The sequence below is a fragment of the Hydra vulgaris genome, chromosome 04 (assembly GCF_038396675.1).
Source record: "Hydra vulgaris chromosome 04, alternate assembly HydraT2T_AEP".
NCBI classification, from domain to species: domain Eukaryota; kingdom Metazoa; phylum Cnidaria; class Hydrozoa; order Anthoathecata; family Hydridae; genus Hydra; species Hydra vulgaris.
In genome coordinates this window covers 38227832-38243747 of record NC_088923.1, presented here as the reverse complement: position 1 = coordinate 38243747, position 15916 = coordinate 38227832, and the positions used below count along the sequence as shown (strand labels likewise).

The following is a 15916-nucleotide window of genomic DNA, read 5'->3' as shown; positions in this document are numbered from 1 at the left end:
TGAAATGACGACCATTATGGATAGACCTATTAAGAGTTTTTTTTAAATATATATTTTGTCTTCCCATAAAAAATAACACTAACCAATACAGAGATTAATTAGTTTATGAATATCTACTAATGATAATTTAGTTCGTTGTATTAGTTCATCTCTATCTTTGTTTAGCATACCACCAATTGTAACTGCTGCTTTATAAAGTGGCACTGATGGGTATAAATTAATAACATCAAATGACACTTGAACTTTGTCATTAATAAACCATTCTTTTGCTGTTGATACAAATGAAGAAGAATTTTTAACATGGCATTCATTTTTATTTAAAGTTGGTTGTATGATCTCAACAAGATGTTGCAAAAGTTTATGAGGTAGTAAGCTGATTGTTGAAACTAATATTTGCATTGGATAACCATTTTCACTTTTATGTGCTTTAATACAACCATACAAACAGGTCGGAATTGCATCTGAAGGATATACTTTACCATATGTTTTTCTGCCTAATTTTTTTATCTTTTTTTAATTTATTAGGGGTACATTGAACAAGATTTATTCATTTTGTTATGTTCATTATAATTTTTTAAACGTTTTTTTTAACGATTTTTTTAATTAGTTTGATAATAACTCTAATTATAAGATTCGAAATATCAAGTAAAAAAATAAATAAATAGTATGATACCGTATATGATGTTTTAATGCTTATAATATTATTACACATACAATTAAAGATATCACTTAAGTTATGTCTATATATATATATATATATATATATATATATATATATATATATATATATATATATATATATATATATATATATATATATATATATATATATATATATATATATATATATATATATATATATATATATATATTTATATATATACAAATGATGAAGGATAAAATCTCTTTATTTAGTATATTTATATATATATATATATATATATATATTTATTTTATATATTTTCATTTTTTGAATTCACCTCCCCAAGGCCATGAAGGCCACGACAGCCGAGGAGGCTACATATATATATATGTGTGTATATATATATATATGTGTGTATATATATATATGTGTGTGTGTGTGTGTGTGTGTGTGTGTGTGTGTGTGTGTGTGTGTGTGTGTGAGTGTGTGTGTGTGTGTGTTTATATATATATATTTATATATATATATATATATATATATATATATATATATATATATATATATATATGTATATATATATATATATATATATATATATATACAGTGATGTGAAAAATATTAAGACCATTGTCGAAAAAGTGAATTTTTCTAATATTTCTTATAAAGACACACACACAATGTCATAAAATGAGCCTAGTTCAGTATTTTGTGGATGCTCCTCTAGCTGCAATAAGTTTTTCAACCCTCTTAGGCATCCCATCGATCAGTATTGGACACATGTCTTGTATTTCTGGATCATGTGTCCAAACCTCTATGAGCGCCTCAATCAATGCGACTTTTGTTGTTGGCTTTCTGTCGGCAATTCTCTTTTTGACTATCATCCACAAGTTTTCAATCAGGTTCATATCAGGTGAATTACCGGTCCATGGTAGGATAGGCACATTATTACATTTCAAAAAGTTTGTAACAGAGCATGCCATATGACAGGATGTGCCGTTTTGTTGGAAGATGAAACCACCATCAGGAAAATGAATTGGAAGTTGAGGTAGAAGTTTTTTCTCCAATATGTTGATGTATTGATGTTGAGCCATTCTGTCTTCAACAATTCTAAGGGGTCCTACACCATGAGAACTTATCATCAACCATACGATTACTGAGGTAGGATGCTTGACGGTCTTCACCAGACATTGCAGTTGAAATTTTCCACCAGAACAATGGCACACATACTGCAACTTAACCTCGAGTTTCTCGAACATAGACTCATCACTGAAGCAAACCTAAAAATACAAACACACTGTAAAAGTCTTAAGCATACACTAGATTAACATCTCGTAATCACTGGTTACATGTTCACTTCATTTTGCATTCATGCAACAAACATAACCATTGCTACAATGTTCGATACCTATGGACAAAAAACAATTGCACTAGCGGGTAATGTATGATATTAAACATCATTATTACATGAAAAAATATGTTAGATTTTGCTTCAACTTAGAGTACACGATTGCAAGCTCTTATATAAAAAATGGTACCTTTCTCTACTGTTTTGTGGTCCAATCTTTGTGATCCATGGCCCACTGCAACTGCCGCGTTTGTTGAGTATTGGTCAAGAGCGATTTTTTGCGTCGTCGATGTGCCACAAATCTATCTTGTATCAGACATCTCCAAACGCAACTTGTTGAGACATTGACCTGGTGCTCCTGCAGTACACCCTGAAGCTGCTTGCTGGTCATTCTTCTGTTTTTTAGACAGTTTGCAAGCAGAACCCGTCTTGCACGTGGCGTCATGACTGGTTTTTGGCCTGAGGTGGAATGTCTTGGAGAGGACGTAAAACCAAAGTCCAATCGTTTCTTGATGGCAAAAACTGCTGTTTTACTTAGTCCATATTTCTTGGCAATTTCCCATTGTGAAAATGTTTCCAACTTTAATAATGCTTCAACTTTTCCTTGTTTTCTGGGACTAAGGTTAGCAACTGTACCCATATTTTCAAAATATAATATAATCTGACAACAAAAAATTCTTAAATAATCAAAATCACATATTTAAAATCAGAAAAACATTAAACTGTATCACTATCAACAGCAATAATCTAACAAATATTCACTTAAAGGTCATTTGGTCGGTATCAACTAATGAAAAAGCCTTTTTTTTCAGTGGTCTTAATATTTTTCACACACACACATATATATATATATATATATATATATATATATATATATATATATATATATATATATATATATATATATATATATATATATGTGTGTGTATATATATATATATATATATATATATATATATATATATATATATATATATATATATATATATATATATATATATATATATATATATATATATATATATATATATATATATATTAATGATGTACCAATTGCACATTTTTGGCTGATGCCAATGAATAGGAAAAGGCTGATACCTATTTGCTGATTTTTTACATTCTCTTAAAGTTGTCCCTAATCCTAAAAACAAGGAAGACTTTTCAGCTTGAACCAACATGGTTTTTATAACTTGTACAGCTGGAATTATATAGATGCAATTGCTTCACGCTCACATAACTCATTTGTTATATCATTAAACATTTTTAAAAGTTGTAGTAATTTTTCTAAAATAATCTATTCATTGTTTTCCAGTGACTTTAGTTTAGAGTTGTCATTATCACAACAAAATGGGATCAAAGCAAGCTTCTGTTTAAAAATTCTTTCAAACATAAAATATTGACTATTCTATCTTGTTGTAATATCTTGTTTGAACTTATTTTCTGGCACTTGATAATGAGTTTGATATTTTTGATGAGCCTCAAAAGAAGCTGGCGAATGATTAAAATGAGTTACTATGTTTTTACAAGTTGTTGATATATTTTTAATACAGAAATACAGCGTCATTCATGTCACCACGGCAAACTGTTGTAGCTTGCCTCTCTGATTCCAGTTAACATATTAGCTGCATTATCTCTAGCAACAAAATGTACCTTTTAAGTTGGAATAAGAAAGTCATTCATAGAACTTAGAATTGCTTCACTCAAAGAATTGCTGACTTTTGATGAAATTCATTAGTTAATCAATGAGCTATTAAGCTAAAAAATAACCATTTTCAGTTGGTAGATGCCCATCCATCAGTTGTAAATGAAATGTATGAAACATCATTTATTTCTTTTAGGACATTTTGTCTGACTTTGTTGTATATATTTTGAAAAACAGAGTTTTTAATGTATATTCTACTTGGAATGCAATAGTTAGAACATAAATGGTTTGGCTTTGAAATCCGATATCTTCTACTATAGAAAAAGGTTTAATATCAACTGCAATCATTTCAGCAATATATTTATTAATTAATTTAGACTTGTGATCATTAATATCCCAGGGCTTTTTTCTCTCAAGTATTTCAAACAAAGTTTGTTGAGACTGTTTTGAGCAACTTGCATCAGTTGACTTGATTTTCTTGAACACATTTTGTTCACTTTCTGCTCTCCTTTTGTTTTCTACTTCATTAAGTTTCAACTCTTTGCTTGCTATTTCTTTATGTTTTTTATTGAGACAACATATTTGTTGTGTTAAAAGAAAGATTTTTTTTCTTTGTTACCTCTTTAAATCTTCAGTTTGCATGTGCTACATATTGCAATCGAAGCATCTACAGGAGAAATAGTAAAATATTTCCACACCCAATTGCGTTATTTTATTTCCACACCCAACTGCATGATTTTATTACTTTTCCAAACAAAGCTGCTGCCATTCTGAATATATATTCGATTCTGCAACTTTATTAACTTATTAGTAATTTAGATATCTAAATAACAATCATATAGAAATATAGAAGGCAATACTTGAATACATATAGATAACAATGCTTAATTAGGTTACTTTTAAGTATAACAATAAAACAATACAAAATAAACTTATTCTAAAAACAACATTATAGTAATAAAAGTATAAATACATTCAGCTGTTAAATTAAAGCTTATACACATCACTTTAGGAATAAACAAATTTGCTTGTAAACAAAGTCAAAATAAACAATTTCTCAAAAAATTCTAAGTAATGCATAAAGTTTAGATTATTTATTATTTAATTATTATCATAATGCAGGATAAAAAATATTAAAATGCCATCGGTAATGCAAATCGGTAAATTAATAAAAAAAGGTTGATGCCAATACCGATTGTGCAAAAAGTGCACAATCCGTATTGGCCAATTAAGCCGATACTGATGTTGATTAATCGGTACATATATATATATATATATATATATATATATATATATATATATATATATATATATATATATATATATATATATATATATATATATATATATATATATATATATATATATATAAAAGTAATATTTATAAATTTAGTAAAAACTTATTTCTACTATAATTATTTCTACAAAATAAAAAAATTAAATATACATATTTTTTAACATTATATAATATATAACAAAATGAGATTGTGGTGTGTGATAACAATACATAATATATAGCAATATATGTGGTAAAAACAATCTCTGATGTGGTAATTTAAAATTGTTAAACTTATGAACAATTTTTTATTGTCTTGACTTGTTTATATTTAAATGTTAAATTCATTTATAAATTACAATTTAAGATAAATTTTTTGCAAATAACAAACATAAGATACAATTAACCAGACACCAGTGCCAACAGAACAACGAATAGTCAATTGAGTATGAGAGTCATCATTTTTGAAATTAAATGGAAAGTAATTTTCAAATATCTCATGACCACAGTATAAAAGAATTGAATTCATTCCTGTAGTAAATAAAATTACAGTTTTTACATAAAAATAAATTACAAAACATTGAATAATAATGACTATCATGCATTAAAATGTTTTTTTTTAGAAATTTAAAAATTGCTAATAAAACTAAATCAAAATAGTTAACATAGACCTGCATAATAAAATGGAGCACCATTCCACCATTTTAAAACATCTACTAAAATATAGCAAACCAAAAGCAAAAGATAAGCTGTAGATCCCATGGCAAATATATATGACAAAGACCTTTAAAAAAATTGAAATTAATGATAAATTAATTTCATTTAAAAGTAATTTATTGAACAAGTAATAATTAAAACTTCAATATCTTAATAACTTCAATTAAACCGATTGAGTGCAACAAAAGTTGCATTGTATAAACTAAAAGGTGTAAAAAAAAAAACAAGGTGCAATGGGACTAACGAAATGTGTATTGAATGAAATAAGTTAAAACACATCATAAAATTGTTCTCACCACAAATTCTTATTAATTGGTATTGCACCATCATTCAATGTTCCACCACAAAGTCCAATAGCTAATGCACCCTGAAAATATCAAAACAATGCACCCTGAAAATATCATTGATTACACCGAGATTCATATTATACACACTAAATTCACAATTAATTAATAATTAACTTTAATACACTTAATAAAACTTGCTAGTAGTTCTTTTACAAATTCTTTCAAAACAAATATTGCAAACATTTCTTATAAAAACTTATAAGAAATATTTGTTGGATTGTTGTCAACATCATTATCAGCTCATAGAATAAAAATAAATTTTTTAAATGTTAAAAAAACTTAAAATTAAATGATGTCAGCAGTTGAATGCAGTACCGTAGAAAAAAGGTCAACAAAGCTTGCAGTTGCAGAGAGGGGAGAGGGCAGAACTATTAAAGAACCAAGCAGATTTTAAGTAAACAGATTGAATCTTAAGGGGTAAACAGAATCTGTTGACCAGCTTCGCATTACTTCTTCATCTATTAAGATGGCATAGTTCTATTTATATATATTGTTTCCAGCTAAGGATGCTGAATGCTGAATCTTTTAAACTAATTGTGTGGGATTTGCAGGTGTCTCTATTTTTATGACTAGGCAACTCATTCTATTATCTTCTAATTAGGGTACAGCTTTAAAACTCAGTTTTATGGTTCTGAGGTCAGCTGGTAGTCGGGTTTCCTGAACTCTGTGGTAGCTCTCAGAGAGGCTGATTCCATCAACAGCTGAAAAAGATCAGAGTACTAACAGTGCCATGTTGCGCGTGGATGGTGTTTCTGTTCGCACTTTGGTGTGCATTGTCGAGGCAACATTTGGAGGCCATAGTTATGGCTTAAGATTTATTCATAGTAACAAGGCAATTACTTGGGCTATTAAATAATGTACTGAGTACTATCTATGCTTTGAGTCAAGTTCTTTAACAAATTTAAAAATGACTAAAGTACCAAAAACTATGAAACACAAAAAACCATCACCATCACCAAGTTCTCTGAACATATCATTTGCTAATATTTGTGGTCTTCGAAGTAACTTTACTTCTGTTGAGCCTTGCCTCTTGCACCAGTTCACCAGACCTACTTGCTCTTTGTGAGACTAATTTGAGTTCAGCAGTCTTATCTTATAATCTTAGTGTTGATGGTTATCTTCCTTTAATTCGTAAAGACTCCAATAGTCGCATAGTTGGCCTTGGTATTTCCATTCGTAAGAATTCACTGATTTGTCAGAAATTTAGGTTTGAATCCACCGAATATTTTTTTTTGTGCTTTTGCCTAGCACTACTTCACTATATCACCTTTCTCTTTGTTCTATATCGCTCTCCTTCATCTCAAAACTGCACTCTTTTCTGTTATTTCTGATCAAATTGACCTTTTCTCTTTATTCTTCAGCAAATATCGTTTTGTTGGTGACTTTAATGCTCATCACACTGAATGGCTTGGTTCTAGTGACTGACTCTGCAGGTGTTAAGACCTTCAACTTTTGCCTTTCTCAATCTCTAACACAAATAGCCAACTTTCCAACTTGCTTTCCAGACGATCTGAATCATTTACTATCTCTACTTGATTTGTTTTTGATCCTAGTCAACTCAGTTTCTCCACATTTACCCTTAAGTGCTTCTGATCACGGTTTGATCTCTCTAAAACTATTATCCTTATCCTTCTTTATCATCTTAATCCCCCTATTATCGCATCTCTTACAACTACATTTAGGTAGAAATCTTTCCTCTTCCTGCTGACAATTGTACTTCTTATATAACTTCTAGTATTCATGCTAACATGAGATCTTTTATTCACTCTTAACAATTCTAAGTCAAGCCTCTTCTCAATGGCTTTCCTCTCATTGTGCTGTTGCAATTTCTAATCATAACCATTACTTCCATATCTATTGCCAAGACAATTTTCCAGAAAACAGATGTCTGTTTACTTTTGCTAGAAACCATTGTAAATAGACTTTGTCTAATCCCAAAGCTCAAGTCTTCTTATTCTCAGGATGATTTCATCTCAAAAATCTGTTAAATATTCTCCAGAGGCTTCAAGGGAATCTTTCACAGTGTCTATAATAAGGGCAAATCTGTTATTCCTCCTTTCTTACATGGCTCAGATTTTGTTACCTCGTGTAAAGACAAAGCCGAATTGGTTGCTAAGAACTTTTTATCGATTTCGCCTCTTGATTCCACTAATCACATCCAATCTGATACAGCCGACAAACAGGTTGACCCATTGTTTAACATTCGCATCACTCCAGCTTCTGTATCTAAAGCGATTTCCTGATTAAAATCTTCTACAGCTTATGGTCCGGACAACATACCTGTTATAGTTTTGCAGAAGAATTTTCCGAATCTTTTATCTATGCTTTCAAAACAAGTGGTTATCAGAGTCTTCCTTTCTAGCTGACGAATCAAAAAACAAAACAAAAGCAACATCTGTTATCCCTATTTCAAAAATTCTGGTGAGCGATCTGACTCATCTAACTACCATCCCATTATTCTTCTTCATATAAAAAGCAAGGTTTATGAACCTTTAATTTTTTTTTTTTTTTTGCTTCTAACAAGGCTGCAAGCAACCACTGTTAGAGTTTGAAGTTACTGGAAGAGAAAAGATGAAGTTTGTAGAACAAGATAACGATTGAAAGACAACTTAAAAGATTGCAAATTAAATGAGTCAGAAAAACAAGATGAAGGAAGCGAATTCCAAAGAACTAATGTTCAAGGAAAAAAACTAGATAAATAAGAGTTTTTGGAGCACTTAGGAACAGTCACAGAAAAAGGATGAGACTTAATTGAATGACGAGTAACACAAGAATGATTTTTAATAGATGGCACAAGAGACACTAGCTCTTTAGAGCAGTGCCCATTATAGTATTTGTAGAAAAGAGAAAGAGAAGCAACATTACAACGATGTGATAATATTTGAAGGTTGGCTGCAAGAGCAGGTCCAACAATGTTTATAATGCAATTTTGCACCTTGTCTAAAAGAGAAAGGGCATCATTAAAAGATCAACCCCAGATATGGCAACAGTATTCCATACAAGGGCGGATTTGAGATTTATAGAGAATAGAATCTGGAGTAAGAAAGTGTCGAGCTTGATAAAGAGATGCAACCTTAGTGGATGCTAATTTTGCAACAGATTTGATATACCATTTCCAAGAAAGATTGGAAATAAGAGTTAATCCCAAAAGATGATGGGTAGATGACTCATCGAGTACATGACCATTCATAAATATTAGGGCATCCAATACCGGTATCCCGGTTTACCGGCCATTTTTCTATTACCGATACCAAGTTCTCAATACTGGTATATACCGGTATTTCAATTATTTTTTTCATCGCACAGAAACTGTTCCATTAGACTTCATGCGTGTTTTGACACAGACATTTTTAGAGAGTTATAAGCATGAAAATATTACAGAAAAAAACTTTGATTATAAAAATGGATAACAAAAAAATTTTCACTTTGTTTTTTGTAACTTTGTTGTGTTGTGCTTCATTTTATTTGTTTTATATATATTTGCAAATATAACAACAACAAATAAAGACAAAGAATAAATTTAAAAAGAATAAATATTTAACACACACATATTCATAGGCAAGATAAAAAAACCTAAAAACATCTTTATATAATATAAATCCATAACTACATCTCTATTACAGATTTAGTTATATTTTTTTATTCATATAATATAGAGATGTTATATTTTTTTTCATGTTTTAAATCTCGTCTGATATTTGATATTTCGTAATCACTGGTTTGCATGTGCTTAAAATAACGACTTCTCAAAATAGAAAACGATTTTGGAAGTAATGACTTATAGGCTTGTATAAGCACGCTTTTTAAGACTGCTTGGGAATTGTGATTGAGAAATGATGTGTATATATGTGTAGTTTATATTATTTTTGTTTATAATTCGCAGTCAGTTTAAAGTATAACACATTTAACGAAATAAAATATAATTATATGAAAAGTTCATATAATTCAATATGAAATTCATATAATTATATTAAATTCATATAAGTATCTTTATCTTCATTTTTATAAATTTTTAATATTCATTTATTTTGTATTTCAATATTATTTTTCATATTTTGCAAATTATAGTATTCAAAACGTGCTGCCATGGCTGATAAACCAAAAGTATTTAAAGATTTTAAAAAAGGACTTCAGGACAAAAACTCTGTGTGGAACTACTTTTTGCGCGAAAAGTCTGGAGCTGCAGCAAAATGTAAAAAATGTGCTAGAGAAATGAAGACCTGTGGTGGCTCAACTAGTGGACTCCATACACATTTAATGACTTCTCACCAAATAAATGTATTGAAACGTTATCAAGTTGAAGTTTCAACTTTGCCATCTACTGCCGGTGTTTCGACTACGCCTGATTTGCAACTCATTAGGCCCAGAAATAAAATTACAACTTTTTATACAAAAAACGAAGACGAAGATACACTGCCGAATGTTTTAGCTAAAATGACGGCCACTGATGGCTTGCCATTCAGAGTTTTTATAACATCTAATGAGCTAAGAAAATTGCTGGTAGCTCCAGGTTTTGGTGTGCTAAATCATCTGAATCCATTTGCCAAATAGTTTTTAAATATGCTACTAAAATTCGAAATTCAATAATAGAAGAATTATCTGAACTTTAATGTCAAGGAAATCGATTTAGTCTTATGTTTGACGAGTGGACTTCAGTAAAAAATAGATGTTATTTGAACATTAATGTTCATTCTCGAAATAGATTTTGGAATTTGGGTTTAGCAAGAGTTAATGTACATTTCCCAGCAGAAATGTGTGTTAAGTTAATTGAAAACATACTGAAAGAACACAACTTAAAAATTGATTGCGATATTGAATGTATTACCACTGATGGTGCTTCGGTTATGAAGAAAGTAGGCCGATTAATGTCCATCAACCAACAACTTTATCTAACCCATGGAATTCATTTGGCTGTGGTTGACTTCTTGTATAAAATAATAGTTGTGGAAACGACAGATGATTATTTTGAATCTGATGAAGATAGTGCTGGTGAGATTTCCGATGAATATAATGAAGACCATTTAGACGGACTAAAGATTTTTCAGAGCTCACCAAATTCAAATGAACTTGCAAATAATTTGGCTGTTCAGAAGATCACCAACAAAAAATGAAACCCTTCAAGTTTATGTAAAAACTGAACAGGGTAATAACTTGTCATTAATATTAGTTAATAAGACCAGATGGAACAGCTTACTTTTTATGCTAGAGCGTTTTTATTAACTCAAAAATTCTATTCAAAAAGCCCTGATTGACTTAAACTTGAGTATTAATTTTACGGAATCTGAATTAGAATTAATATTATCAACAGTTTCTATATTGTTACCAGAGACTTTGGCTGTAGAGGCTTTATGTCGGAGAGACGCTAATCTACTATCAGCTGATGCTACCCTGGCATTTATGCTGCAAAATTTAGGCGTAGGACCATTAAGTAACAATATAAAGACCTCCTTAATTAAAAGAATAAAAGAAAGGCGCACAAATTTATCTTATCTCATACAATATCTTCATAAAGGAGATCAAGCCCAAAATAATTTTGGTTCAGATATCATATTTGATCGGCTAACTAAAACTGCTTTGGTAAATTTAATTGTGCATCTTATCCAGCGGCTCTCATCCGTACAAACTGAAACTACAGCATTCCCTACAGAAACAGATGACGACGAATATACCATAATGTGCAAAGACGAACCTTTGAGCTTGACATTAAAGGAGCAGCTAGACATCGCCATAAATAATGAGATGAAAATGAAAACAGTACCAAAAGCAAAGCGAAATATTAACAATTTGACTAAAATGGTACGAAAAGAACTTTCTATATTTGAGGAAGACAGTACACGTGGTACCAACTTGACGTTGGTCTTCAATTATATTTTAACTATTCCCCCAATGAGCGTAGAAGCTGGACGGGCTTTCTCTTCATCGGGAATGTTATGTACGAAAATTCGATCATCTTTCAATGACGAAACTTTAAATAATTTATGCTTTTTGCGGGCCTATTTTAATAATAAATAACTTTTTTATGTTTTTTGTCTCAAATTAATTAATTATATATATTATTTTAACTTAAAAAATAAAGTTTTGGAACCGTTTAATTGTTGCTTTGGGTTTTACTTAATTTTTTTTTTAGCAATTGTAAATACTGGTATTTTTTTTGGTATTAGGTTAAGTGAAAACCGAAATACCGGTAGTATTTCGGTTTTCACTTAACCTAATACCAAAAAACCAGTATTCCATTTTTGGTCCGGTATTGGATGCCCTAATAAATATAGGAAGATCTAAATTATTGCAATAACAATTGGCTGAAAAAAATTGAGTTTATCTGAATTAAAGTTCACCAGCCACTGTGAGCCCCGTGCTTTAGCAGAAGTGAGATCCATTTCAAGCTCAAATGCCCCCTCCAAGCAATCAGAGAGTGTTACAGAATATAAAGAAGAGTGCTGTTCATCAAGCACAACATTCATACTACGATTGGAAAGGAAGGATTCAAGACAAAACTTTTTTACAATTGTTTCTAGAAGTAATAACAGACGTCTGTTTTCTGGAGAATTGTTTTGCTGATATATATAGAAGTAACGGTTTTGATTGGCAATCGTAACAGCACAGTGTGAGGAAAACCATGGAGGAGAATGAGGCTTGACCTGGTATCGTCGAGAGGGAATAAAAGATTCCATGCCAGCCTGAATCCACGAAGTTATGTAAAAAGCACAATTATCAGCAGGAAGATGAAAGATTTCTACCGTGATCAAAAGCACCGAAGGGTGAATGTGGAGAGACTGAGCACTGAATAGAATCAGAAACAAGACATAAGTCAAGTAGAGAAGGTAAATGATTTGGGTTGTCTGGAAAGCAAGTTGGAAAGTTGACTATTTGAGTTAGGGATTGAAAAAGGCAAAAGTTGTGGGCTTTAACGCCTGCAGAATCACTGACACGAGAGCCAAGCCATTCAGTGTGATGAGCATTAAAGTCACCAACAACACAATATTGGCTGATGGATAAAGAGAGAGGGCTTGGTCAATTTGATCAGAAATAACATCAAAAAGAGTGCAGTCTTGAGATAAAGAAGAACGATATAGTTAAAAAGAAGTAGACAATCGAGTGAAGTGGTACTAAACGAAAGCACATAAAAGAATATTCTGTGGATTCGAACCTAGTTTCCCAACAAATGAGTGAATTCTTACGAATGTAAATGCCCAGGCCAAGCATGTTACTATTGGAATCTTTATGAATTAAAGGAAGATAACCATCAATACTAAAATCACAAGATAAACAGCTGAGCTCAAATTAGTCTCACAAAGAGCAAGTAAGTCTGGTGAACTTTGCAAAAGATAAGACTCAACAGAAAAAAATTTACTTCGAAGACCACAAATATTAGTGAATGATAGGTTTAGAGAACTTGGTGATGTTGATGGTTTTTGTGTTTTATTGTTTTTAAATTTGTTGAAGAACATGACTCAAAGCATAGATAGTACTCAGAATACTGCCTAATAGCCCAAGCAATTGCCTTATTACTATTAATAAACCCTAAGCTGTAACAAAGGGCTCCAAATGTGGCCTTGATAATGCACACCAAAAAAACAAACAGGGACACCATCCATGCGCAACATGGCACTGTTAGTACTCAGATATTTTTCAGCTGTTGATGGAATCAGCCTCTCTGAGAGCTACCACAGGGTTCGGAAGACCTGACTACCAGCCGGCCTCAGAACCATAAAACTGAGTTTTAGAGCTGTACCCTCATTTTTAAATTTCTAATTGTGGCATTGCAACTAAAAATGATTATTATTTTAAAAAAATTAGCAAGTAACAAATTAAAAAAATTACATTAATTTATTTACTTTATTTATTATAAGTTTATTCTTTTATTAGGGATTTAGTTGTGAAAGCAAAGATTATTTTACCAAAGACCATTTATTGAAATTATATTGTTATATATATAATTTATTAAAAAATAATCACTGTGCTTTAACTTGCGTAATAATAAAGTTTCAACTTATCTTTTGTGCAAATTTTTGATGTAGCCTTATTTAAATGAACACGTTTATTTAAAATTTAATTTTAAGTAAAAATAAAGAAATGTTTAGGAAGGAAAACCGAAAAAACAATTGCAATAAAAATGAGCTATTTTTAAAAAAAAAAAATTTTATAAATAAGTTTCATTTAAGGGTTCAATTTAAGTTAAACCCAAGAATTAACTTTATTTTTTTAAAACTTAAATATAGATTTTTATACATTCAAGTTTTTAACTTAAATATATATTTAATAATCAAATATATTTTTTTTAATTAGAATTAAATTATACTTTTTAGATCAAATTTAATTATTACTATTATTTTTATCAGAATATAATTATATAATTTTATCAAATTAGTTTTTAATTAAACCATACATTTTTTATCAGAATTAACTTTCAAGCAAAAAAATCAATCATTACAATAGTTTTTTTTAGTTGCAATCAAAAGTTGTATAAATATTCTTGTGCTCGCGAGATAATAAATAAAAGTTTTTATTAAATATATTTCTTTCATGGTTTCTTTCTTAGGTTTGGTTTAACAACTTCATACACAAAAAAAAATTGTTGTTAACTATGAACAATTTTGTTATTAAATATTTCGAAAAAATAATTAGCTTAATTGAGATTAAGTTTTTGTAGTTTTTAATTTTATTTGAGTTTTTTTCATTAGTAAATAGCGCTTAAATTTAACATAATTGTCATTCAAATTTTGTAACAAATGTTTTTACATGATTGTCATTCAAAAGTAAATGTGGTTTTTTAAAAAATTAATTTCTTTCATCTAACCGCTTATAGAATAATTTAAGTTAAAAATGATAAAAAGGCGCTTAACCAAAATTGCTTACTGCTTATGTATTCTGATGAATGCATTACATCGTGGCATAGCCACGATGTAATGCATTCATCAGAATGTTGCATGTTTCAGTAGATTAGACACTCAGCCCCACTTAGGTAGAAAGTCGTGCTGAGTGAATAGATGGTTGTTGTAGCAGTGCTTCATGATTTGCTTATAGAGTTATCTTGCATAGTTAATATTAGTACACATAAATGAAATTTACATTAACTGTATTAATATATTTACCATTGTTTTTTTATTTTTAAACGACTCTTTAAAAATAATTTTAAATTTGACTCTTTATTTAACGGTGACATTCTCTTAAGAATATAACTCCACCCACCAGTTAAGAATTTAACCCTCCCATCGCTTAAGAATATAACTCATCTTAAGAATATAACCCACCCATGGTTATTATTTTTATTATAGGATTTATAATCTCTTATTTAAGAAAATAAGATATTATAAACATTTGCAGTACAAGTTAATAGGTTAATAAAGTTAAAAAATGATAATAAGTCGGTTAATAAAAATCACTCTGTAAAATTGCTTAATGCGTACATAAATTGCCTGCAGCTTAACAGTAAAACAAGGCCTGATGTGGAGTGATTAAGGGTATTGCTCTCAACATTTTCAAAGTGTTTGATAAAGTTTGGAACGCTGGTCTTCCCCAAAAGCTCTTTTCTTACGATGTATTAAGTAAGATTATTTCTAAGATTATTAAATTTTTCCTTACCAATCTAGTGCAAAAGTTGTCATTGATGGACAGCACTCTTTTTCATTTCCTGCAACTTCAGGTGTTCCTCAACATTTTATCCTTGGCCCTATATCTTTTTTAAATTACATCAATGATCTCCCATAAATTCTCACATCCAAGGTGGTATTGTTCAATAATACTACCATTTATTTTTGTCATGGTAAAAAACCAACACTCTCTAATTGCTTAGAGGGGACAATTAATCTTGAAAAGTATCTTACTTCTGTTACAGCATGGGGCTCTCAGTGGCTAGTGAATTTAGTCTCAGTGGCTGGTGAATTTAGTCTCATTAGAACTCAGATAAAATCCAATTTTTTTTCAGCTAATTGTTATCGCAACAATC

The 15916-nt window shown here is 30.1% G+C and overlaps 1 protein-coding gene across 1 annotated transcript in view; it reads right to left on the bottom strand.

Annotated features, from left to right (window-relative positions):
- Positions 1 to 5018: 5018 nt before the first annotated feature.
- LOC100199128 (heparan-alpha-glucosaminide N-acetyltransferase) overlaps positions 5019 to 15916 on the bottom strand; it is a 61407-nt gene continuing 50509 nt past the window's right edge. Inside the window, exons 16-18 of the mRNA XM_065796259.1 lie at positions 5920 to 5990; positions 5578 to 5690; positions 5019 to 5437 (exon numbers count right to left, since the gene is read on the bottom strand). Coding sequence (XP_065652331.1) covers positions 5262 to 5437; positions 5578 to 5690; positions 5920 to 5990 — 360 coding nt within the window. The 3' untranslated portion in view covers positions 5019 to 5261. The remainder of the gene's footprint in view (positions 5438 to 5577; positions 5691 to 5919; positions 5991 to 15916) is intronic.